This window comes from Otolemur garnettii, unplaced genomic scaffold, assembly GCF_000181295.1.
Source record: "Otolemur garnettii isolate 467f Iridium unplaced genomic scaffold, OtoGar3 scaffold00021, whole genome shotgun sequence".
Lineage (NCBI taxonomy): Eukaryota > Metazoa > Chordata > Mammalia > Primates > Galagidae > Otolemur > Otolemur garnettii.
The window spans coordinates 22,420,681-22,445,067 of record NW_003852416.1 but is presented as its reverse complement, the minus strand read 5'-3'; the positions used below and the strand labels follow the sequence as shown (position 1 = coordinate 22,445,067).

Below are 24,387 nucleotides of genomic sequence, written 5' to 3'. Positions count from 1 at the left end.
TGGCCCCAGCTATCATGCTTTGAGAGCTCTCTTCTGCCCAGGGTCCCTCAGCTAATTTTCCAATGGAACAACAAACTGAGTCTCACGTCCCACTTCTGCCCAGGTAGAATTTTGGATATCCCTTCCTAGGCTGGGTTTGCCTTTCAAAGAACAGTGATGAAGACACTCAAGGCCCAGTACTCGCCTGCTGTGGCCATGATCCCAGAAATAGTACCCTCCGAAAGCTCTTTAGCTAGAAACTTCCAAACCCATGGGCATTCATCAATTTCTATTCTTCTAAGTCTTCTCTGCCCATGGACATATATCAAGGAGAAGCCTTTATCCTGTGTCCATACTCCCCTGGACTCTGTCCTCTGAGAGATGTTATAGTCTGAACTGTCTCCCTCTAAATCCATATGTTGACGTCCTAATCACAGTACTTCCTAGTATGATTGTATTTGGAAAGTGTCATTAAAGAGATAATTAAGTTAAAATTAAATCATTAGGGTGGGCCCTAATCCAATAAGACTAGTGTCCTTATGAGAAGAGGAAATCCGGACCCAGGCAGGTATAGATGATACCAGGAGATGGCCGTCTGCAAGCTAAGGAGAGAGGCCTCAGGAGGAACTGACCTTTCTAACACCTTGGTCCCACACACATGGCCTCCAGTACGGTAAGAAAATTGATTTCTGTTGTTTAAGACACCCTGTCTGGGTTGCTTTGTTATGGCAACCCTTAAAAACAGATAGATATTTGACTGAAGATACCAGGATGCTTGGGGACAGTATTCCCTTCTAGAGCACTAGACCCTGACACAAGGAAGAACTCAGGGACATGCCCATCTATATACAACCCCCTCCTGGCTTCCATTCTGAAGGCTGAGTGTGTCCCCACCTCCCTTTGGGATGAACCTTGGTTAGAGTTTACTGACTGGGGCACAGATCCTGATGCTTAACCCCCTGCTTCCCCAGACAAGACTGAAGTTCTCTCACTTCTGGCGCCTTCAACCTGCTCCTGCCTGGCCCTGCACTCTATCTGCAGCCTCCTCCCCAGCCCCATCGGGCCAGTCCAAGCAGTTCATCATTTCTTGGCAAGAAATTCTACTGCCAGGAGAACAGGTCTGAGTTTGCATGAATTTAAGATGTCAAGGCCCATTCTCTTCTTTCTATCATCCTCTAACGCACACGATTTCATCTTTTCTTAGGAAAGAAAAAAATTAATGCCCATATAATTTGAGAAGGGAGGGAAAGTATGCTTTAAGTCCAAGGCAATGAATAAGGACCCATTTTAAGTTCTGAAGCAGGAGAATGGCCTGTCAGAGGAAGCATCTGTCGGATGTTGAAGCACAGATTAGATTGCAAAGGATGGGCTAGAGGCTGGGAGGCGAGGGATGGGCTAGAGGCTGGGAGACGAGCCAGGAAGCCCTGGCAAGTAAAGAGAGTCTTGCACTGAGAGTCAGAAAACCCAGCTCGGATCCTGGCTGTCAGGATCCCTGCGCTTATGGAGTGTGATGCCATGTGCCCTTTGCCAGGTGCTAAGTTAGAGTTGCTCATGGCAGACACAGACCTGTCCCCATGGGTCATTCACTGTCTCTGTGTGACACTGGGTGGCCAGCTCACTTCAGAGCCTCAGTTGCATCCCCATTAAAGAAACAAGTGTGGACTGTTACTTCTTCCTGCTCTACCATTTTGTAGGGGTGGTCCCTTGGGCATGAGGTAATAATGAGGACCTCAGTCATAATGGTGGCAACTCTAAAAATGGAAAGGGAGGGATGGATCCAGGAACCTTTCCCCAGCATGGGACGGAAAGAAGCAAAAATGCCAGAGATTTTTTTAACCTGAAGATATCATTAACAAGGAAAAAGGAAATTGGAAAAGGGAAAAAGATGAATGCTGGAACAGATTAGATTATTTCCTGGTAACAGCACAGACAAATGGATCAAAACTATCTGTTTTTTTTCTCCAAAGAGGAAAAATAAACTATATGAATTAAAAGGTATGCATGCACAGAGTGGAGGGGAGAGCTTAGTGCTGCATTTGCACATGGATGGGAAAGAGCTAGAGGTCTTAGTAGAGGGTTAGCTGACTCCAAGCCAGAAACAAGCACTGCTGTGAGAAACCAATGGCAATATAGACACACAGGGTCCAACGGGGATTCCAGTGCTGTTACTCACATGCACTGGGGGCCACAGGGCTGGATAGGAAATTGTCAAAGTCCCTGGGGTGCTGTAGAGTTTTCCTTATTTTTTTGTTTTTATTTTTCTCAAAGTCTCAATCTATTGCCCAGGCTAGAGTGCTGTGGCATTAGCCCAGCTCACAGCAACCTCAGACTCTTGGGTTTAAGTAATTCTCCTGCCTCAGCCCCCCAAGTAGCTGGGGCTATAGGCACTTGCCACAATGAGGTAATTTTTCTATTTTTAGCAGAAACAAGGTCTCACTGCTGCTCAGGCTGGTCTTGAACTCCTGAGTTCAAGGGATCCTCCTGCTTTGGCCTCTTAGAATGCTAGGATTACACAGGTATGAGCCACCGTGCCTGGCCAGAGCTTTCCTTCTTAACACAGTTTTTCATCTTTTAGGGGAGCTGAGTGCCTTGATACCCCAGCCAAACTGTAAGTGCCCTCCTTTAGTCAACTTGATAATATTTAGTACCCTCCGTGTTCCAAATACAAGCCAGGTGCTAAGGATGCAGAGATGAAGAAGAGAAGGTCTCTGCTCATAAAATCACAGGTAGGGGTAGGGTGGGGAGGCAGATAAATGACTGACTCAGGGAGGAAGCCTGTGACTTAAAAGAGTGCTGACAACAGTGCTAAAGCAAAGTGCTGCAGAGTAACTCTGATGGCAGGGCTCTGCGAGGGCTTCATGGAGGAGGTGGCATTTAGTCCTTTATGTGCAATCTATATTGGAAGAGGTAAGTGAAGTGTAGGGACTTACAGGAGCATCCTCCGTAGACTTTGGCAAGAGGAGAAGGGCAGAAGGTGGCAGGGGGAGTAAAGAATGTTCTAGGCCAAATGTGTGTTTAAATTTGGAGGTGACTTGGGCAGGGAGTGGAGGGGGATTTGCTAACGTGGCCCTGGGTGTCTAAGTGTCCACATGGGAAAGAACCAGCTATTCTGATTTATTTCAAAATAATATGGTACCATCATCCAGAGGAGGGGAGACGGCACTCTTGGTGTGTGTCAGGGCATAGAGAGAGGGGGTTGGGCCGTGGGGGGAGGTAAGGGAGGACAAGGTACAAGCAGGCAGGCTGATGTGGGAGGTTTCACATAATGCTGCTGTTTCAGAAGGGTGAGGCCCGCCAGTGCTGCAAAGGCGTGGAAGGCTCCAGGGCCTGAGGGACAGCGCACTGATGAGCTGCTTGGGCAGTGATGCAAGGAAGGAGCTGGAATGGCAGCTGAAGAGACACACGGGGTCAGAAGAGGAGGGAGGCAATAAGCGGCCTGGGAGTTCTTAGCGCTTACCCACACTGCCCTGCCTGAGGCCTGGGGCTGGAGGTAAGGCAGCCACTGGGCTTGCTGGGATCTCTGTACAGCTGGGTTGTGGGCCAGCTGTAGGCCTCTGAACAGAGCAGGGAGTGAGCAGACCATAATGCACACAGCTGGCCAGATGTGGCCTGATTCTCTATAAGCCCCTACCCTGCCCCTATCCTGCCCTACCAGCTGCTGTTCTGGGGGTCTGCCCTCCTTTACCTCCCCTGCTCCCTTCTTCCCTTTCATCCTCCATCACCTCCCTTCCTTCCATTCAACAAAAATCTATCAAGCATTTGTTATACTTGTGCTTTCTCTTATGCAGAGGCTTAGAGATCGTTTTAAAGAGGAAAACCTCAGTCCCAGTTACAGTTACACTCAGCCTGGCTCCCAGCCCAGTCTTTGCAAAGCCCTGACCACCCTACGTAGGCTGGGCAGGAAAAATCTTTCCATTGCTCTGTTCTCATGCCTGCTACCCCTTTCCAGGGCGTGCAAAGGGGATGTGAGGGCTGTCAGGTAGGCCCCTCAAGTTCTTGGGCAAAGTCTGCTCCTCATACAACCATTTTCCTCTCAGCCATAATCATCATGCTAAGGTGAGTCTTTCCTTCTTTTTTGCAGTCTGCTTTACTTCTACTCTTGGTCTTCTCTCACTATTTGGAGACAAAGCAGGAGGGTTCAATTGGGAGGGATAGTACTAATACTAGTACTAATAGTAATACCAATACTGATACTAATACTAATGGTTACCACTTAGCAATTATAAAAAATGCCAGGTATTATGGTAAGCAAGTAACTTTATTTAACCCCCAGAATAACTCTGTAAGGTCTCAGAGAAGCACGTTGGAGGCTCAGAGAGGTCAAGTTGACTTGCCCAAGGTCAGACAGCTGCTAAGTAGCAGAACCCATATTCAATTCCAGGCCTACCTTAATTATGCACCTGTGCTAACAGACACCACAGTAGACTGACTCTTTTCAGTCAGATGGGCCCCTTCCCTGCAGGCCCATCTCCCCACGCCTGCAAGTCCAGCCACCTTCAGTTCCAGCACCATCCACAATCTTCATACATCGAGGCGTAGCTGTGTTACCTACACAGGGGCTCATTTCACCACCAGCTTTTCAGAGAGAGGGAAGGCAAAGGTAATTTGGCTGCACAAAGGACAGAACTCAGACACATAGAACACCTGAGGACAAGGGCAAGGGAGGGAGTCGCCTCCATTTTTCAATCCTGGTGACTTTATTGGCAGGACAAGGTAACCAAGCGTTGCCAAAGCTAGTTCATCAACCGCACATCCTCTCTAGCGGGAGCCAAAGCTCCCAACCCGATCCTAGCAGGTTGTAGTCCCAGGGGCAGCTGCTGGCTCCCGTTAGAGTCTGTCTGCTGCCTCTTCTTCCAAAGCCCCTCATTTCCTTCCTTGATCATCCAGAGATCTTGATAAGCACAGTATGTACAGCAAACTGCCTAACACTTATGATGCATTTTCACAGGCATTCTCTCGGGTGGTACATTTAATCCAATCCACATCAGTGAGACCTTATTCCAGTACATGCTTTGTGACCCCTGCAAGGCCTAGACCACATTCTGAAAAGCTGCTCCCTGTCTCCTGGCCTGCATTCGAGTTTCCTTGGCAGGAAACTTCCTTTCAGTCCCAAATCCTAACTCTTTGCCCAAAAAGGTAGACTACTACAGCTAAAGGAGAGGAAAATGGTGCTACTCACATTTAAGATATGGAGAGACCAAGGGGCTAAGAGGTTGTATCTTGAGTGAGGTTAGGCAGGTCTCAACTAGCAAAGCTGAGATGGGAGCCCAGGTCTCTCTCTGCTCTCTGTGCTATCCTTGCTGCAGGGGTAGCCTGAGGGTGACCGGGCCATGATGGTTTTGATCAGCAAGGTTCTGATGGTGGGGGAGGGGTGTGGGGAAAGGCATGAAGGTGGGACAGTAAGGTAAGGTGGGTAAGCAGTCCTGGGGGAGAACAAACTTGAGGAAACATGGCAGGGGAGGCTGGGATCCCATTTCTAGGGCCTTTTCTGCCATGTTCATGGCTTGAAACCTCATCACAAGCATGGCCAGTTGGGGAGTCGTCAGAAGTTTGAAGATAGATGTGGAATCACCTAACTGGGGGCTTAAGGTAGGTGAGATTTCTGAGGGAAATATCTGACATTCCAGACTTTGGAGAATCAGAAAGAATTAAAGCTGAATCTAGTGTTTTTTTTCCAGTGAGAATATTGTTGGCACAGATGTAAGTCTGAGTCTTCTTGATCAACAGCAGCAGAGATGTCAGATGACTCGTGTGCCTTGAGGGGCACTAGGTGTGGTTCTTACCTGGAGCAGGGCAGGGGGCTTAGGGACCATCTTATGGGGATGGGGAGAAGAGGATTCAAAGCTGAAAGAGCAGGTATCAAGACTTCAGGAAAAAGTCATAGGGGTTGAGAAAAATTACTTTCAGGCCTTAAGACCCACAGCGGCAGACTCCTGGGGAAATGGGGAAAAGGTCCAGGGAGGCAGTGTGAGTGGACTTTATGGAATTCAAGGAACCTGGGATCTAGTCTCCCATGATCTTTGGGGTGGGAAGGAAGGAGGATGGGCTCTGTCTTTCAACATAAGAAGGAGACTCAACAGATCCCAGGGCTCCAGCCCCTTGGAAAGGGATGTAGCTGAATCTCCCAGGCCAAGGGAGATCCCTGGGATCAGGTTTCTGGGCTGAGTAAGACAATCACTAAAAAGCAGGTAGTTTTTCTCAGATCAGGAGCTGAAGGCATTTTGGATCCTCTCCAAAAGCTAACCAGTGCCTGCCTCCCCAGCTCACCTCAACTCACTCACAACTGGGCCTGCTACACTCCAGCCACACTGGCCTGCTGTGGCTCATTCATTCCTTCTACCTTACCCTGCAGGGGACTCATGAAGTCTCTCCCCATCCATTCTTTTTCTCTAGTAACCTTATTTTAGTCTTTCAGGCTGACGTAACAGAATACTACAGACTGGATGGCTTATGAATAACAGACATTTATTTCTCACAGTTCCGAGGTGGAAAGGTAAAAATTAAGGTGCTGATAGATGTGTCTGGTGAGGGCCTACTTCCTGGTTTAGATGGTACCTTCTCCCTGTGTCCTCTAGAGGTGGAAGGGGCAAAGGAACTTGCCAGAGTTTCTTTTATAATGACACTAATATCATTGATGAGGGCCCCACCCCCTCATGACCTAATCATCTCTCAAAGGCCCCACCTCCAAATACCTTTATATTGGAGGTTAGGTTTTGACATATGAATTTTGGGGAGACACAAACATTCAAACCATAGCAAACCATACTTCTTTTTTAATTCTATAGGTATTGACTTTGACCTTCTTCCTCACAGGAGACTTGCCTGCCCTCTGGCATTGAGCCAGTCCCCCTGCCCAGGTCTCATGGCTTCCTGTTCTTCTTTATCATAGGATTTTATTACCATTGCAATTTAATTTATGTGTATGTTTCATATCTGTCTCTTCTACTAGACTGTAGGCTCCCTGAATACAACTTTTTCACCTTGTTTGCTCACTAGGATCCCCTGTGTCTGGCACATAGTGGGCACTTAGTGAGGGCCCACCTCTCCAGGGTCAGGGCTTCCTGCTATGGCACCAAGGCAGACATGAGAGTGCCCTGTGCCATGAAAATAGGCTTGTATCTGTAACCCCAGGGCTCAGGCATCAGTGGATTGGCTCAGCCTCTGGTGAAGTGTGAAAAAGCCACAGTGGGTTTTATGGCTGTTTCAGGGCATTCTAGGGGCATTTACTCAATCATTTATGAGACCTATCCTTCATAAGTGGACTTCTGTTACAATTGCCCTCCAACTGACCAAAATCCTTTTTTCCAGTTTTCTCCTATAACACCATCCAGTAAGAATTGCTATAAGATGTTATGTTTTCTATTAAGATTGTCCTCCTTTGGCTCAGCGCCTGTGGCTCAAGTGGCTAAGGCGCCAGCCACATACACCCAAGGTGGTGGGTTCGAATCCAGCCTGGGCCTGCCAAAACAACAATGATGGCTGCAACCAAAAAATTGCCGGGCATTGTGGCAGGTGCCTGTGGTCCCAGCTACTTGGGAGGCAGAGGCAGGAGACTCGCTTGAGCCCAGGAGTTGGAGGTTGCTGTGAGCGGAAATGCCATGGCACTCTACCCAGGGGGACAGCCTGAGGCTCCTGTCTCAAAAAAAAAAAAAAAAAAAGATTGTCCTCCTTTGATACTGGACCCTCTGAGGTAGGCAGGGCAAGTTTAATCTCCATTTGACAGGAGGGGAAAGTGAGGCTCAGAAAGGAAAGTGACTTGCTTTGGTTACACATATGTAAGGGACAGCAAGTCTATAACCCCACCTTTCTGATTCTTGGGGAAGTGTCCTTTTCCCTTTTCCCATAATGCCAGGTCCCAGGTCTTTGGAGTCCAGGGCAGCTGTGTTGCTCTACAGAGCAGAAGAGTGGGGCACAGGAAGAGGATATTCCCCTTGCAATCTTTTGCCCACAAATGAAACTAGTATCTTGGGGACACTCCCTGTGTACCAGATGCCTTATGCCTTCAATCCTTTCTTATAATGAGAGCTGATGTTGAAATCCCATTTTGCAGATGCTGAAAGTGAGGTGCAGAGAGCATCAGTGACTTGCTCAAGGTCACCAGCACAGCTAGGATTCAACCCCCTGTCTATTTGACTCCAAACGTCATGGACTTTCCACATGATCACATTGGGTCTCATTACCATGTGCCCTGGGAAGAGCCCAGACAAAGACAGAATGATTTGGGTAATGACCATCTCTCACCTGGAAACCTGACTCAGTCCTTCCTCCCCTCAGTAGGTTTGTAGATGAACTGAACCCAGAAGAATTCTTCCCCAATCTGTTACCTATCTCTTTCTTTGTACAGGGCAGGCTGTACCTAGAGAAAGTTTATTTAGAAGCTTCTTCCAGAGTATCTTCTCCCAAAAGAGATACAAGCAAGTGATGGGACATTTGTCAAGGTTGAAAAAAGAAGAAAACAGTAAAGAAGAACAAAGAAGAGTCAATGGGATTGGGGAGAGAAAAAAGGAGTCAAGGGGATGGTGGACAACAGAAAAAGACAGAATGACTCAGGAAGAGGGATGGGTGCCCTGGGGGGAGGGCATGGGAACAGGGCTGGAATGGTGAGCGGCAATTTGTGAAGTTTACAGATAAATCTTGGTCTTTTCAGCAAAGCTTATCTGTAATGGGCTCGGCTCGCTGAGGCCCCGTCTTCTGTAGACATAAATCATTTTCTAATTTATAACATGAATAATTGATTTTGCCTCTGTAGCCTCAACAATAAATCTCCCGATCACACATGCATAAGAAAATAATAATAATGAAAGCGATCAGGATATGCTGCCATCGATTAACTGTGAGAGGGGCCACTTGACTCGCAATTCATGTTTTAAGTATTCCAGGTGGCACTGTGCCCACAAGCCACTTCTGCCCTTTGACCCCCAACTCTGCCTATCACAGTGGGGGGCAGGGCAGAGAGTGAGAGATCTGAGAAGGGAAGGGAAGCCGGGTTTGGCTGTGACTGGCTGCAGCTGGGATCAACACCAATGTTTCCTCAGTAGTTATCATTCATTCATTTAGCAGCTATTTACTGAGCATCTCTTACCTGGAAGATCCTGGGACAGATCAGGCACTGTCCAGGGCAAAGTGAGACCTGGCATTTTGCTTCAAGTACTTTATGATCTAATTGAAGGCAAAGCTCAGATCACAGGACTGGGTGTTCAGATAGGAAAAAAGGGGGCAGAAGCTTTCACTATTTTATCATAGTTTTCTCCAAGCTGGGGACCCTGGAGTCCTCTCTGACTCCCCACTCCCTCCCTATGGGATCTTGCAAATTCTCTCTCCTTATGGCCCTAGAACCCAACAAATGGCTGCCCCACATCCCTCTTACTCCACTGTACCCTCTCCCGTAACCAGAGTGATCATTTTTTACTTAATTTTATTTTTTTTTTGAGACAGAATCTCACACAGTTGTCTGAGCTAGAGTGCAGTGGCATCATCATCGCTCACAGCAACCTCAAACTCCTGGGCTCAAGAGATCCTACTGCTTTAGCCTCCCAAGTAGCTAGGACTACAGATGTGTGTCACCACACCCAGCTATTTTTTCTTATTTTTGATGGAGACAGGAGTCTTGCTCTTGCTCAAGCTGCTCCTTCCTTGCTCACTGCTCCTTCCTGTTACTCATCTCATTGGTGATTTCCTGTTGATGACAAAGTTCAGGAAGGCAAGATCCACACCTTCTTTGCCACTGTCTCCTTAGGACTCTGCACAGTGCCTGACACCTAGTAGGTGCTAGTAAATGCTTGTTGAATGAATGAACCTAATTGCCTTCAACCTCTCACCTCTCTGGTTCATCCCATGAAGGATAGTGTTTTTAAATGCCACAGCCAGGTTATTTTTCTGCTCAGAAATCATCAGTCATCACTGGCTGCCAGTGTCTGTGCATGAAGCCCACATATTCTAGCCTGGCCCTGACAGTGGGAGGCTGCGCTGCTCAGTCATTCTGGCTTCATATCTCAGGGGTCCTCTCCGTGGCCTCTCTGCTCACTTGCTAAAATCCTGCTCATCCTTCAAGCCTTGGTTCAAATGCCACTCTATTACAGCATTTATTTCTTTGCTTCAGACCCACCAGTGTTCCCCCTTTGCTACTAGATGGGAAGAGAGGTGTTGAAGAATTTTAGGTGAAAGTGATGTGGAAGATTTGGGTTTGGGCTGAGTGTTCCTAGAGCTTCTGAGGGGGAGGGGCTGGAAGGAGGTGGGCCTCTCACTCTGAAAGGGACCTAGCCCAGTGCCTACATGTCCATGGAGCTGGAGGTTTGCTCAGGGCCTCATAGGGATTCATCATCAGACTTAGATTTATACCCAGTTGATGCCAAGGCTGCTACGGTTTTATCCACTCAGTTATGCTACTGATCTGGCCCCCGGGACTGTGGTTTCCCAGCTCCCTGGATCCCTGGCCTGAATCCCAGGGTCTCTCTTACAATGGGACCTAAAAATAGAAGCTACTTTTATAGTGTAGGGGAAAAGGTAAAGGACTCAGAGGACTCTCTGGGGAGCATAGGGACTGCCCCAAGAGGCTCTGAGCACAGGGTACAGGCCTTCTGGCAGGAGACAAAGTGGCCCTGATTGCATTTGGGAAGGCCTGGCTTCTCTACCCTCACTCACTCACAATCTCTCTCCTTATGCCTTTCCTGGCACTGAACTCTCACCTTGTCCATGCTTTATCCTCCTTCCTGGAAAGGGCCTTCTTAGCCGTCTTACTGACACAGAGGCATTAGGGACGGTGGAGCCAAGCAGTGGGAAGAAGATGGGATGCAGTGGGCAGGGGCAGGCCCTGGTCTAAAGTGACACCTTCAGGAAGAGCAACACAGCTCTTCTTGGCTGACAATCCCTGGACCCTACTGGTTCTGTTTATAGGCCACTGAGAATGCCCTAGAGGAGCCCATGTGCCAGGAAGTCTCCAGCACAAACTCCTTGGAAGGTTCCTGATAGCATGATCCTAGACTAATTACCTTCCTGAACCGTAGTCTCCTCATATTTACAATGACAATCTTTTTTAAAAATAGTAAGGTTTAAAAATAAAAACAAACCAAGGTAAAACTCCATATAATCACACAATCCATATGTGTTTAGCTCTGTGAGTTTTTACATATGTGTGCACCTGCGTAACCAGCCAGACCAAAATATTGATATTGCCATCATGGCCCAGGGCTCCCTCTGGCTCCTTCCCAGTCAGTACCACCCCTAACCCATCTCCTCCCAGCCAAAGGTAACCACTATTTCTGATTTCTATTATAATAGATTAAGTTGATGTATTTTTGAAAATTATATAAAAATCACATTGTATGTGCTCTTTGGTGTCTGGATTCTTTTCCTTATGAGGTTTTGTAAAGGTCAAATGGAAAAGTCCACATAGAAACACCCGGACAGGCCCCAGCATATGGTAGATGCTCCATGAGTATGTGAGGAGGTGTGGGGTGGTTTGAATGAGAAAGACCTGGCTTCAAAACCAGCTCTATGCCACGCCAGCTACTTAACATTCTGAGCCTCAATCTTCCCATCTGTAAAAAGGATAATAAGTGTTGCCTCGCAGAGATTAAATGAGATAAAAAGGTGTAAACCCTGACAGCAAGTGCTTAATAAATGTCCATTCTGTGCCCCTCCCTGCTCTTGGACGGAAGCCAAAGCCCCAGACTGTGTCCTGGAGAGCCAGTTACTTTGCTATATTCCAGTGGTTTTCAAATTGCATTTCCCGGAGCCTCAGGGTTCTGCAGTCATGAATCAGAGGCGGAGGGGAAGGAGGAGAGTAACAGGGAAGGAGAAAGCTCTGCAGCTGGGAGCAGAGAGGGAAGATGGTATTTGCAAAAAGAGTTCTGCTTCCAAAAGTGGTTTGAAAACCACTATCCTATTCCGTAACCATAGAGTGTTGCCCAACATGCCAGTCAGACATTGCATAAAGGGAAGGACGAATGAGAACACGGCCCTGCTAATTGGCTAGAACTTCCTGAAAACCTCTCCAGACAAATGCCTTACACTTCAGGGAAAGGACATCATAAGATGCAACTAGAAATGAATGGAGCAATTTCTTTTTTTTAAAAAAATTCTGCTTCAGTTATAAATTGTTTTTTATGAGCATCTACATTTCTCTTTATTTTATGAACTGTAATATAAGAATAAAGTAAAAATTTTAAAAGAAAATCTTTCATGATTCTATCATGTTAATGTGACAACTTTGAATCTCATTTTTTAAAAAAGCCATAATGCATACTGGTTGTATCTGTCTACCAACTGTGCGCGTGCCTCTCCTCTGGTAACAGAACCTCATTTTTTCCTCTCTGGAGACACCCCTATGGTACTGTTGGTTCATGTGGGATCAATCTGGTTCCTAGAATGCACATGTGACTCAGACGTGGTCCCTCAGGAATTCCATCCCCTTGGCCCTGGTGATTGTTCAGGGAAGGGCACAGCACCTGCCAGGCCAGTAAAATTCCATCTTGGGATCTTTGTTGTAAACAGAGGGTAAGTGGAGCTCTCTTGCCATTGGATTTGAAGATTGAGGGGTGCTACCATGTTCAGAGGGTCTGCTTGAGAGTGAAAAGTAAGCACAGGTAGAGAGCCAAGAGACTAAGAAAGGCCGGGTTCTGATCATGTTAGCTCAGCCCCTGAATAACTCCAGACATACCTGAAAATAAGTCTAACTGTGGATGTTTCAATCATGGAGCCAATAAATTATTTTTTTCTCCTTAACCCAATTTGAGTTAGATTTCTTTTACCTTCTCCCCTAAAACCGGCTTCATATATAAGTTGACCAAAGCTTAATCGTGTAAGTGCATTTCCCTTCAAAGTTGTCACCTAGAGAAGCAACACTTATTACAAAATGTGTTAGAACTCTTCATTGAGATAAACGTTAGTGTCAATTTAACAGTAAAGCCATGTCCTTAATTTATGTCTGTGGAAGAGAGGAGAAGATTACAGATACTTGACTTATGATGGGGTTACGTCCCGATAAACCCATTGTTAGTTGAAAATATCTTAAGTCAAAAATGCATTTAATACACCTAATTGATTGAGCATCATAGCTTAGCTTAATATGCAGAACATTAACATTAGCCTAAAGTTTGGCAAAATCATCTAACATAAAGCCTATTTTATAATAAAGATTTTACTATCTTTTACAATTTATTGAACACAGTACACTGTACCGTACTGGTTATTTACTCTCATGATTGCAGGTGGAGTTGACAGGGAGCTACGACTTGCTGTCACTGCCTAGTATCACAAGTGAGTCTGTATGGCATATTGTTGCTAGCCTGGGAAAAGATGGAAATTCAAAATTTGAATTATGGTTCCTACTGAATGCATTTTTGCTTTCGCACCATTGTAAAGTAAAAACATCACAAGTCAAATAATGGTCAAGTTGTGGATTGTCTGTATTCTGTTTGATCACTTAGTTTGTTCATCAGGTTTAAGTTTCATTGACCAATTCCCAAACTCAAATCTACTCTCAGGGGATGGAGACTTGTTGTCCAGGATGCCAGCTGAGAACAAGATGCACCTTTGAATTGCTGTTTTACTTTTCAGTGGGAAAAAAAGAATTTGCATAGATGAATTGTACTATGAAATATCAACCTATCTTTGATCATACCTCAAATTAAAAGGAAAAAAAAGCAGTAATGCTTGATTCCTTGGGCTCTTTTGCTCAGAGAAAGAATGACGTGGTCTCCCTCTGGTCTCAACAAGAGGACTCATGTTCCCATTTCACAAATAAGGGAGCCAAGGCAATCCTAAGTTCTGAATAAGTGTTGTGAAGTCATGTGTGTATTAGGATCCAGACTAGTAAATGGAATCACTGACTAAGAACAGCAGCCAGGAGGCAGACATGAGTGGGCAACAGGGAGCAGGATGAAAGACGAGCACACCCTAAGCCTAGCATGGGAGGCTGAGGGAGGAGCATTGCCTGAGGCAAAGAGTTCAAGATAGGCCTGAGCAAGAGTGATACTAAGTCTCTACCAAAAAAGAGAAAAACTAGCTGGGGATGGAGGTGCACATCTGTAGTCCCAGGTACTTGGTACATGGGAGGCTCAGGAAGGAAAATTGCTTGAGCCCAGGAGTTTGAGGTTGCAGTGAACTATGATGACGTCACTGCACTCTAGCCCAGGTGAGAGAGTGAGAACCTATCTCAAAGAATTAAAAAAAAAAAAAAAAAGAAGGCCATGGGAGTTGAGGACACAGCAAAAGGAGTTACTAATCAGGGGCAGGCTGAGGCCAGGTAAGGCCAGAAAAGAAACCAGCAGAGGGGTGAGGACCTGGCTCTTCTGGTGTGTCCTCCTCCAGCTGGCAGTGGGTATGAGTTAGCCCCAAGAGCATAGTCTGTGCTCCCTGCAGGGTCCTTATTAGTGTTTGCATGACCTGAGCAGTAAGCCAGGAAAGCTTCCAAGGCTCCTGGCTTCCAAGATCTACTCAACAAAAGGTGTCTCACCCTGCTGAGAGGTTTACTGCAGCTGGGCAATTTAATCCTCCCAAGCATTTGGGCAGGCCCTAGAGATAATAAAGAAAGAAGGTAACAGAGTAGATCTGCAAAGCCTTTAATACACAGCATTAAAGGGTAATGGGAAAATCAATGGGGCTATACAACAGGGTCACCCCAACTGCCAGCAGTGCTGTCATTAATGGGACAGTTGGTGTTTTAGTCCCTACAAGGCTGCTGGGCTGGGCCCTACCATGGGAGCCCCAGCCTAACGTCATCAGAGCGCAAATGGCTTCACGGACTTTTAGACTTTCTACTTGGATCAAACAAAGGAGATGGCCTTCTCCTTCTGGGGTTTCCCTCACCCTCCTAACCCAGGCCAAGTGACTTAATAATAGCTACTATTTATTGATCACTTTCTATGGGCCAGCTCTAGGCTAAGAGCTTTCTGAATTGTTGCATTTAATTCTTACAACAACTCTATAAATTAGCTACTATTACTGTAGTTTCCATTTCACATGTAAGTAAAGTGAGGTCCAGAGAGACACATTTACCCTCAATCATTGGCTAGGAGAGATGGGGGATTAATTAGCCCAGATCACAGGATGTGGAAAAGCTGGGAAGGGTCTCATAGGACAGCTGGTCCGACCCCTCAGGATAGAGACGTGGAGTGACTTGCCTTGGATCACACAGCCGGACAATAGAAAGTGTGGGATTATAAAGCAGGTGCCTGCCTTTTAGTACAGTGTTCTTCATCCCACTATATCATCTGATCATTTCCATCTACAAAGCACACACTCCACTGGCTTTGGACTTTGAAGTCATTCATTGTAATTAAAGGGATGGTCATTTAGGAATTGTTTCAATTTAATGCAAAGTTACTAAAGCCACTCACTGTGTTCTGGGAGAGTAGGCGCTGAAGAGCAAAAAAGGTCTAGTATTGTTCTCAAACACCTACAGCATCTGGCTGGGGAGAGAAAAACACAGAGATCCGAAACAACCTTAGAATAATTCTGAGTCAATAAATACTTAAGTGTGAGAGTGTAAGATGCCAACTGTGGATACTGAGCACCAAGGAATTAAAAGGAAAGGAAGGTAAGTTCCCAGAGAAGGCTGTGTGCAGGTAAAGAGTTTAGGACTGAGTGGTTAAAGGAATAAAGGTTTGAAATGAGAGAAAATGAGAGAGAATGGCAGGTCTGATGACAGGAACTGCATAAGCAAAGGCCCAGTGGTTGGAAGAATATAGTATAATATGTTGGGCCTCCAGGAAAGAAGAATTCATTCTGTAGAAGCAGGTGGGAGGCAGAGGCAGGGATTTCAGACTCAGTGTGCACGGCAAGGCTGAGCCAGTGATTAAGTGGGAGGTGGGGCATGCAAGATGGCAGCAGTAAGTTGGGCATGGTAGTGTGCACCTGTAGTCCCAGCTACTCAGGAGGTTGAGGCAGAAGGGTCACTTGAATCTAGGAGTTTGAGATCAGCCTGGACAACACTGCAAGACCCCATCTCTAAAGAAATATATAAATAAAAAATAAAATAAAGATGACAGCAGAGGGTTTAGGAAGATGTAACTGATAGTATCACAGAATACTAGAGTTTGGGGGACTCAATTCTTGCTAGGAAGGTAATGAGGGAAGTCTTTCAGGTACAAAGCAGTGATGGTTGTAGGGGCTGGTGTGGAGGCCAGAACACAATCAAGGGATGAGGCTAGCTGGTCACTAGAGCTTGGCACAAGGGCTGAAGGAGATTGTGTTATATGGAATCTATGTGTGACAGGCAGAAGCCTGGGAGAATTGTGGCCTACTGGGTAGTTTTCAGGTTGAGTTTAGGAGTGTGGGGTGGAGGGGAGAGGGAATTATTTAGGAGGAGAAATAACAAGGCTAAACACAAGAAGGCCCAGGCGGTGGAGACAATTAGGAAAACAGCCATTTTCCCTTGAGGATTGTTTTCTATTGACCATCTTATGGGAGAGAGAAGTTTCCCTTACATTCTCCCACACGTCTCCTCTCCTTTGCCCTGTCTCCCCTGTGCTTGTTCTGTGAGCAGTGTGGAGTGGGGCTAGGGGAATGGACTCAGCAAACATCAGCTCAGGTCTCAGGGGGACCCAGCTGTGCCTTTGTGGGCCTGGAGTCAAGGGGCAAGTCGAGGGCAATGAAGGGGCTAATAAGACCGACGTCCGCATCACTGGGGGTGAACCGAGCAGCATGGCAAGTGTTCACCCAGCTTTCTCACACTCACGCTCAGTACACGCTAGCTGCTGCTACTACAGAACCAACTTCAACACAGCATATGATTCAAGCTCCCAAACCGCAGAATGCCTCAGGCCTCATATGCATGGATTGTTGAGGGAAAAAGGTGGAGTTGGAAGAAAGGCTATTGAATGGGGTTAGCAGGAGAGTCCCAGGAAGGAACTTGTCCAGTCTCGCCTCTGGGTTTCTCTGAGGGCCTCATGGCCCCCTGCCTGGGTCTCCATAAGGGCTTAGTGGAGGAAACTGCAGTTCTCTGGGCTCTTTGCAGACCTAGAGAACAGAGGCTCAGGCGGGCTCTGGAACTCGGGTTTGTTAATAAGCACTGCAGGTGATTCTAATGCAAACCGAAGTCTGGGAGGCACGTTTCATCTGCCAACACCAATCTCCTTGGCAAGCTCTGGCCTGCAGGACTGCCGCCAGAGTGACAAGGGGCTCACTCTCTGCTGGCCTGCCCATCCATCTCTTTGGACCAGGTTTCCAGTTAATAAGGTCCCTTCCAGCCCATGACTCTCAGAGAAAGGAGGGGTGAGGGAGAGAAGAAAAGGAAGGTGAGGGAAATCTGATAGCAGAGAGACGGGGATGGCGGGAGCAGGAGGCAGAGGGGCAAGTGGTGCACCACTGGGGTGAGAAAGAGCCAGAGCTGGCCGCTCCACAGTTCAGTCGCACCGGGGTTATTAAAAGGAAGAAGAATGAGCCTCTGTATCTCTGAGGAGCAGGGCAAGAGTCATCCACAGACGTTATTAAAATCCTTTCCTCACCAGTGAAAGACACTTATCGCTCTTCATCAGCAAAGCTCTTTTTGAAAAGGAAAGTCAACTTAACAGGTGGGGACAGTCCTTTCACTCCTCCTATGAGAGAGACCAAGGCTGCATCCAGTCAGCCCTCAAACCAGTGCAGGGCCCACAGGGCACCCCCAAAGTGATAGATGAGGGACTTTGGACCCTCAGGGTCTCAGCACTGTGTGCATGAGTGCCCTCTCCCCCATATGGGGAATGTCTGGAGGCCGTGGCAGCAGCAGCTGGGTGCAGTGGGGACCAGTGATGACTAACTGCAGCAAGGGGCCCTGGATCCCCAAGCAACCTGAGATGGCTGGGGTGCAGGCTGCACCCAAGCTGTAGGGGGCAGGGCCGGGTCTCCCTAGCAACTACTCCAGCCTCCTTCCTTCTATCCTTCCTCCCGCCAGAGCCATCTCTCCTGACAGACTGCAGCAGGAGTACATGTCTGCACACACCCCAGCGCTCAAGGCCCTTCCCAGACCGGCCCCAGGCGCCCCTCCCGGCTCCCCCTCCCAGCGCCAGGCTGTGGACTGGAAGCACTGTCACTCTTCCCTCTCTCTTGCTGCCCTTGCATGCTTCCTTGCTTTTGCTCAAGGCGGCTGCTGTGCCTGCAGGGTTTCTCCCCTCCTCTCTGCCAGGTGATCCGTTTAATGGTCCAGCTCAAATGTCCCCTCTTCGGGGAAGCCTTCCCTGACCTCTACAGGCAGAACTAATTATTCGCTCCGCCAGGCTCCCACAGTAGGCATGCTACTGTTCAACAATGAAACATGGTGTTCTGGTTGGTTGTCATCCCTTGTTCATATCTGTCTCCCCTCATTGCAGGGAGTTCTGGCAGGATGGGGAGGAGAGCTGTACCCTGTTCCTCTTTGTATCCCCCACAGAACTAAGCATCGTTCTAATAAAAATAACAGCTAGGCTGTCCTAAGGGTTAAGTCAGCTAGCCTGTCTTGGGGTGTAATTCTCAGAATAACCCTTCCAGGTTGGTAAGCCCATTTCAAGGATGAAGAAACTGAGGCTTAGAAAAGGGAAGTGATGTATCTGTCCAAGGTCGCATGGCTGGTATGTGGCAAAGCAAGGATTAGAAACCAGAACTGTCTGAGCCTAGTAAATGTTTGTTGATGAATGAATGAACCACCACCCCTCCCTCCCTGTCTTGGGTGCCAGCTGCCCCTCAGGTAGGCTAGCAGAAGGGCCCGTCAGGTGTGTAGTTCCTGGGCCAGTACCATCAATCCCTTCTTCCCCAACTCTGTGACTCGGGCTTTCTCCATCTCTAGGGCAGCAGACCACTAGCTCTGAGGTTTCTTCTGTCCATTTTCTTCCAGACGGTGAAAAAACCCAAGAGACTGGTCTCTGTCACCTTTCTGAACTAGCCCCTAACACCCCCCTCTCACTCTCCCCAGTGCAGCAGCCCCTCTGGCTATTCCCTCCCCAGGCCTCCCAGCCCCTACTGTGCAGTCAGCATCCCAGCCTCTTCTCTCCAGAATCCCAGTATCAGTCGCCCTGTGCCTCCTGCCTCTAGCCAAGCCCTGGCAAAACTGCACAGGACAATGTTCCTCTTTTCGCCCCCAGGTTTCAGACAATTCTGGTAATGGAGAGAGCCCTGGGCCGTTGTCATAGCTTCTTTCTACACTGGGGGATTCAGGAGTAGTTCTTATTTTCCTAAACCTCAGTTTTCAAGACCAACTCTGGTTTTACAAGCCTGTAAGCCTTCTGAGAATAGCAACTGAGTCTTTTTTTTTTTTTTTTTAACTCTACAGGCCCTCAAATCCCTAGTCAAGAGCCATTCACCTAGGTTGATGCCCAGTAAATGGTGAATAAATGACCTTCAGGAAAACATCAAGAACATTCCATGAATATTTTCTCAAATACAACACTTCTCATCTTAATATATTCTATCCCTACATCAATCTTCTTGTTCTTCTCTCTGGTCCTAGAAAGGACGGTACTATATCTCTTCTCTCTGTACCTGGCCCCTCCATCTCTGCTGAGCCCACTTTCTTGGGCAGCAACTCTCTAACTGCTTGAGTGCACTGACTCCCGGAGCTGGCTGCTAGGCCCCATGCCCCTACCTCCATGCTCCCAGGGCCCTAGCACACTGACTGGACCCTGCTTTAAAAGATCAGTCAAATTCATCTCATTTCTGCATTCATTGAACCAAACGTAACTGAACATCAAGTACATGCCAGGACCTGCAACAGAGAGGTGTGTGGTTCAGGGCCACCCAGTGGGACAAAGTTTCTGGTGGGACAAATCCCACTGTCTGTTTTATTCACTGTTGATTCTCTAGTGTCTAGAATAGTGCCTGGCACATAGTAGGAGTTCGATAAGTATTTATTGGATGAATAAATGAAGGAAGGGCCATTGTGTTTACCGTACTTCTCTGTTCATTCCAGACATGTTTACCTATTATTACTATCTCTCAGCCTCTTTTACTCCAGAGTTCTCTATTCACACACACCCCTACACACTCTTTTTCAGTTGGTTTCATCATTCCCACTACCCCTGGTTTTGTAGCATCACTCTCAGGAGCTCAGAGCTCCCACTCATTCACTTCCGGAAGCACAACTCCTCACTTCCCTTGGGGTCTGTAGCCCCTCCCATCTTTCCAATTTCCAGGGTGCTAGTATCTATTCTGGCTCTACTCCCCTCCCTACGAAACCTGCAGCATGATAAGCCATTTCAGCAAAGAACTTGGTCATCTCTTGGTGACCCCTGGTTTCATGACTCACTTCCTTAATTGTCTTTGGTTCTGAATGTCCCCCGCTCTTCCTTTCTTTCTCTGAAAAGGGAGACCGCTGAGAGTCCTGCAGATCAGCATTACTACAAATTCACGCTGACTAGCTTCAGCTGCTTGCCAACTCTTTAAAAAATGTGTATTTAAACATTTTTCTAAAGGGGAAAAAAAATCTCTTCACCTCCTCACACCAACTATTTACACAATGCAGTGACCTTTTTATAAGGCATGCCATTGTATAAGCATCATTTTCTAGGGTAGAAATCAACGTCCATCCTATTTCATACTCTACCTTGTTCACCTAACCTTTTTTTGTATACATTTTCTCGTATATTGACAGAGTACTCATGTTTATCATTTGTAATGATTAAATAATATTCCATCATACTAATGTTCCGAATCTGCTTAACCACTCCCCAATTGTGGAGCATTTGGATGTCTTCCAGGATTTTCCTATTATGAACAGGGCAGCAATAAACATCTTTTTAAGAATAGTTTATATTTCCTCTTCTGTTACTTCCATGGTATGTAGTCCCAGAAGAGAGATTATTGGGTCAAAGGCTAGAAACACTTTTATGGCTTCTGTTGTAAGGTGCCAGCTACTCTTCAGAAAGACTGTACTAATTTGCAATTCTCCAGTCTTCTTATTCATGTTTTGTAGCTTCCTAATGAATTCCCCCAGGTATTTTTCCAAATCTCTGGGGCCTGCTGGGGGCATCCAGAAACTCTCAGCCTCCGGAGTTCATTTTACTGGGAAAGTTATAGGCACAGCCCTGAGTTTCCTCAACTTCCTTTCACATCAATGTTTTTACCCTGGCCCTCCTCCCAGGCTGATCTCCAAGGAAGAGGTGCCCAATTTCTTCTCCAAACAAACTTCCCCGCCTGCATATCTCACCTTATTCCCTCTTCCTGGCTCGTCAACACCATGCTGCATTGGTTATTCCAATTGTCCACATTTCCACATTGTCCATCTCTCCCCTCTTCTCCTGCACTCTCCTCTTGGTGTCTCTTGTCTTCCTTCTCCTAAAAGCAGTATGCAATGGGCCCTTCTCCCTCTGAATCGCTTTTTCCTTCATCACTGCCCATCTTTCTGAAACAAGAGTCCACACTTCTCCTTTTTATCTTCCAGTTCTTTCTCAACCTTTGGGTCTCTGATGACCAACACTCGACTAAAGCTGTCATCTTGAGGTCACAAATGCTCTTCTTTTTTTTTTTTTTTTTTTTTGAGACAGAGTCTCAAGCTGTCCCCCTGGGTAGAGTGCCATGGTGTCACAGCTCATAGCAACCTCCAACTCCTGGGCTCAAGCAAGTCTCCTGCCTCTGCCTCCCAGGTAGCTGGGACCACAGGCACCCACCACGCCTGACCATTTTTTGGTTGCAGCCGTCATTGTTGTTTGGCAGGCCCGGGCTGGATTCAAACCCGCCGCCTTAGGTGTATGTGGCTGGCGCCTTAGCCACTTGAGCCACAGGCGCTGAGCCACAAATGCTCTTCTTAATCATCCAAACAAATGACCCTTTATCTGTCATCATGCCTACCACCTTGTTGGTTATTGTATCCTAAGTGAAATAAATATTTTCCTCTCTGAGGTTCCACAGCAATATGATTTCCTTACATTTCCTACCTCTATAACAGTGGTTCTCAACCTTCCTAATGCCAGGACGTATTTTCATTGTTACAAAGGGGTCACGCACCACAGGCTGAGAACTGCTGCTCTATAAGAATCTGATTTTAGACCTTGTTGTGAACTTAAACTGATCTCCAGCTCTCGTTGTGTAAGAAGCCAGGAGAACCGGGTAGAAGTGATTCTATCTCCTGCTGTAATGGTAAGCTGTGACTGATTTAGTGTTACTCATCCCTCCTACCACAGTGAGAGCTCGGGGAAAACCAGACCAGAGCCATCGCCATGTGACATTTACATGTGACCTTCAGTAAGCCAATTAGAGCAAAGCTCAAGGCTTTCATTTGATAGTTGAAGGAAACTAGTTCTTTCCCTCCTCTTGGGTATAAATGACAAACCATATGTACTTAATTGCTGTTGGCTACCATTTTACAACCTCAAGGGAATCCAGTGTGAAGAGGAGGCTAAAACACAGTATAAAGCAGAGTTTAGGGAACTGAAGCATAATTGATCCAGGTCGCTGACTAACCATCCCTGAAATCTACTCCACTGGATTTTTCAGTTACATGAGGCAATAAATTTCTTGCATTGTTTAAACCATAATGTGTAGGGATTTCTGTTATTTACAATTCAAACATATAACCATTCTAATCTTCTTCACTCATGGCTGCTACCTATTCCAGCAGTTTCCATGATCATGTCAGTGATTCCTCTATACCCCTAGCTAACACCTGTCTCTTCACCTTCAACTCCATCTTGGCTAGCTAGTGCCTATATTCAGATGGTTTATAAAACTTTAATGTTAGCATATTTCACATCAAAATTTCCACCATCACCATCCAAGCCAAAGCAACCTCACTTCCCAACATCCCTATATTTGATTATTCAGTCACCCAAGTTTGAGACTTCAGAGTTATCCATACCCTTCTCTACTTTAGACCCCTCTAGAGCTGTTGTGACCTGACCCCTCTGCCCCTGGCTGCATCCTGACCTTCATCACCTGTCTCTCCAATTGGCCATCTTCACAGCCAGTCTTCCTGTCTTCTAGCTCTCCCAGCTTCTGATCACTCTACATAACACCCTTATCAGAAACATATTTCTGAAATATCAAACCAATCCAACATTTTTAATAATTCCACAGCATCTTTTGGATTTAGCTTCAACATTCCATTCTAAATCTAAATCCTCCACTACAAGGACCATCATTACCTTCTGGTTTAATAATCCCATTACCTTCTCATTGGTTCCCTAGCTACAGCCAAAGTGAACTACTGACCAGTTCTTCAGCACCTTCTTACCCATGAGATGAACCCTCCCAGATCAACTTCCCTTCATATTTTGCTGTTGAAAGTCTTAGCCTTTATAATCCATCTCAAAATCACTTCCATGAAGTATACTCTGATTTCCCCCAAACAAATATTTCCCTGTAACATGTCACTCATCAGAACAGAAAAGCTAACTTTTATTTTTGTATCCCCTAAGCACAGAACATGGTGCCTTTAAAAATGGTAGGTGCTCATTAAATACTTACTAAATGAGCCTGAATCGAAGGCAAACTTATGAAGAGAAGCCATGAGAAAACAGCTGAGAAGGAGTCTTATTCTTTTACCTGCAGAGTCACTAGAACTTCCTTCTCTCTATTTATTTTTTCTTTTTTTAAGTGCCAACTAGGGATTTTTCAAGTCAAATATTTATGTAGTGCTAACTATGTGTAAGTTAACACCGGAATCTTAGAGAAGCTGGATTTAAAATCTTGTACCCTTGGATGACTGAGAGTTGTGGCTCTCGGTCCATGTGGATATTCCTACAGTATTAAGCAAACTCTGGTTGTATAGCTATCCAGTCTAGGGGGAAATAGAGCAACGGACTCAAAGTCCACACTCCTGAATTCTGGGCCTGGATTTTTTACTAACTAGCTGCGTGACCCCAAACGAGTTCTCATTTCTCTGGGACTCTATGGCTTCTTTACTTGTGAAACAATTTGGTTAGGCTGCAGTCTTTCTCAAAGCGTGTTCCTCAGAACATATGCAGCAGAGTCACCTAAGTGGCTTTAAAGCATGCAAATTCCTGGGACTCAACCCGGTGATATTCAAAATGAATCTGAGGCCAGGCGCAGTGGCTCATACCTGTAATCCTAGAACTCTGGGAGGCCAAGGCAGGAGGATTGTCTGAGCCCACAGCTTTGAGACCAGCCTGAACCAGAGTAAGACCCCCCATCTCTAAAAACAGCTGGGCATTGTGGCAGGCACCGGTGGGGCTGAGACAAGAGAATCACATGAGCCCAAGTGTAAGAGGTTACTGTGAGCTGTAATGCCACAGCACTCTACCAGGGGCAACAAAGTAAGACTCTATCCCCCCCCCCTCAAAAGGAATCTTTAGGGCCTAGAAGGTCTTCAGTTGAGCAAACTCCCAAAGTTTACTATTCCCACTTAAGTTAAAAACCTCTATAATTTTATAATTACAAGGTCCCTTTGGTGAGAGGTGGGGGTTACAAGTAATAATTTATTTTGGAGTGACAAGTAGATAGGTGGGTGAGTAGTCCAGAGGATACATTGCCCTAACAAAGAGTCTCTGGAGAGGAAGGTTAGAG

General features: G+C 46.5%; 1 protein-coding gene across 1 annotated transcript in view; it reads right to left on the bottom strand.

The window, feature by feature from the left end:
* CRTAC1 (cartilage acidic protein 1) overlaps nt 1-21,131 on the bottom strand; it is a 217,775-nt gene extending 196,644 nt beyond the window's left edge. The window contains exon 1 of the mRNA XM_023511671.1: nt 21,074-21,131. Coding sequence (XP_023367439.1) covers nt 21,074-21,112 — 39 coding nt within the window. The 5' untranslated portion in view covers nt 21,113-21,131. The remainder of the gene's footprint in view (nt 1-21,073) is intronic.
* Between the last annotated feature and the right edge of the window lie 3,256 nt (nt 21,132-24,387).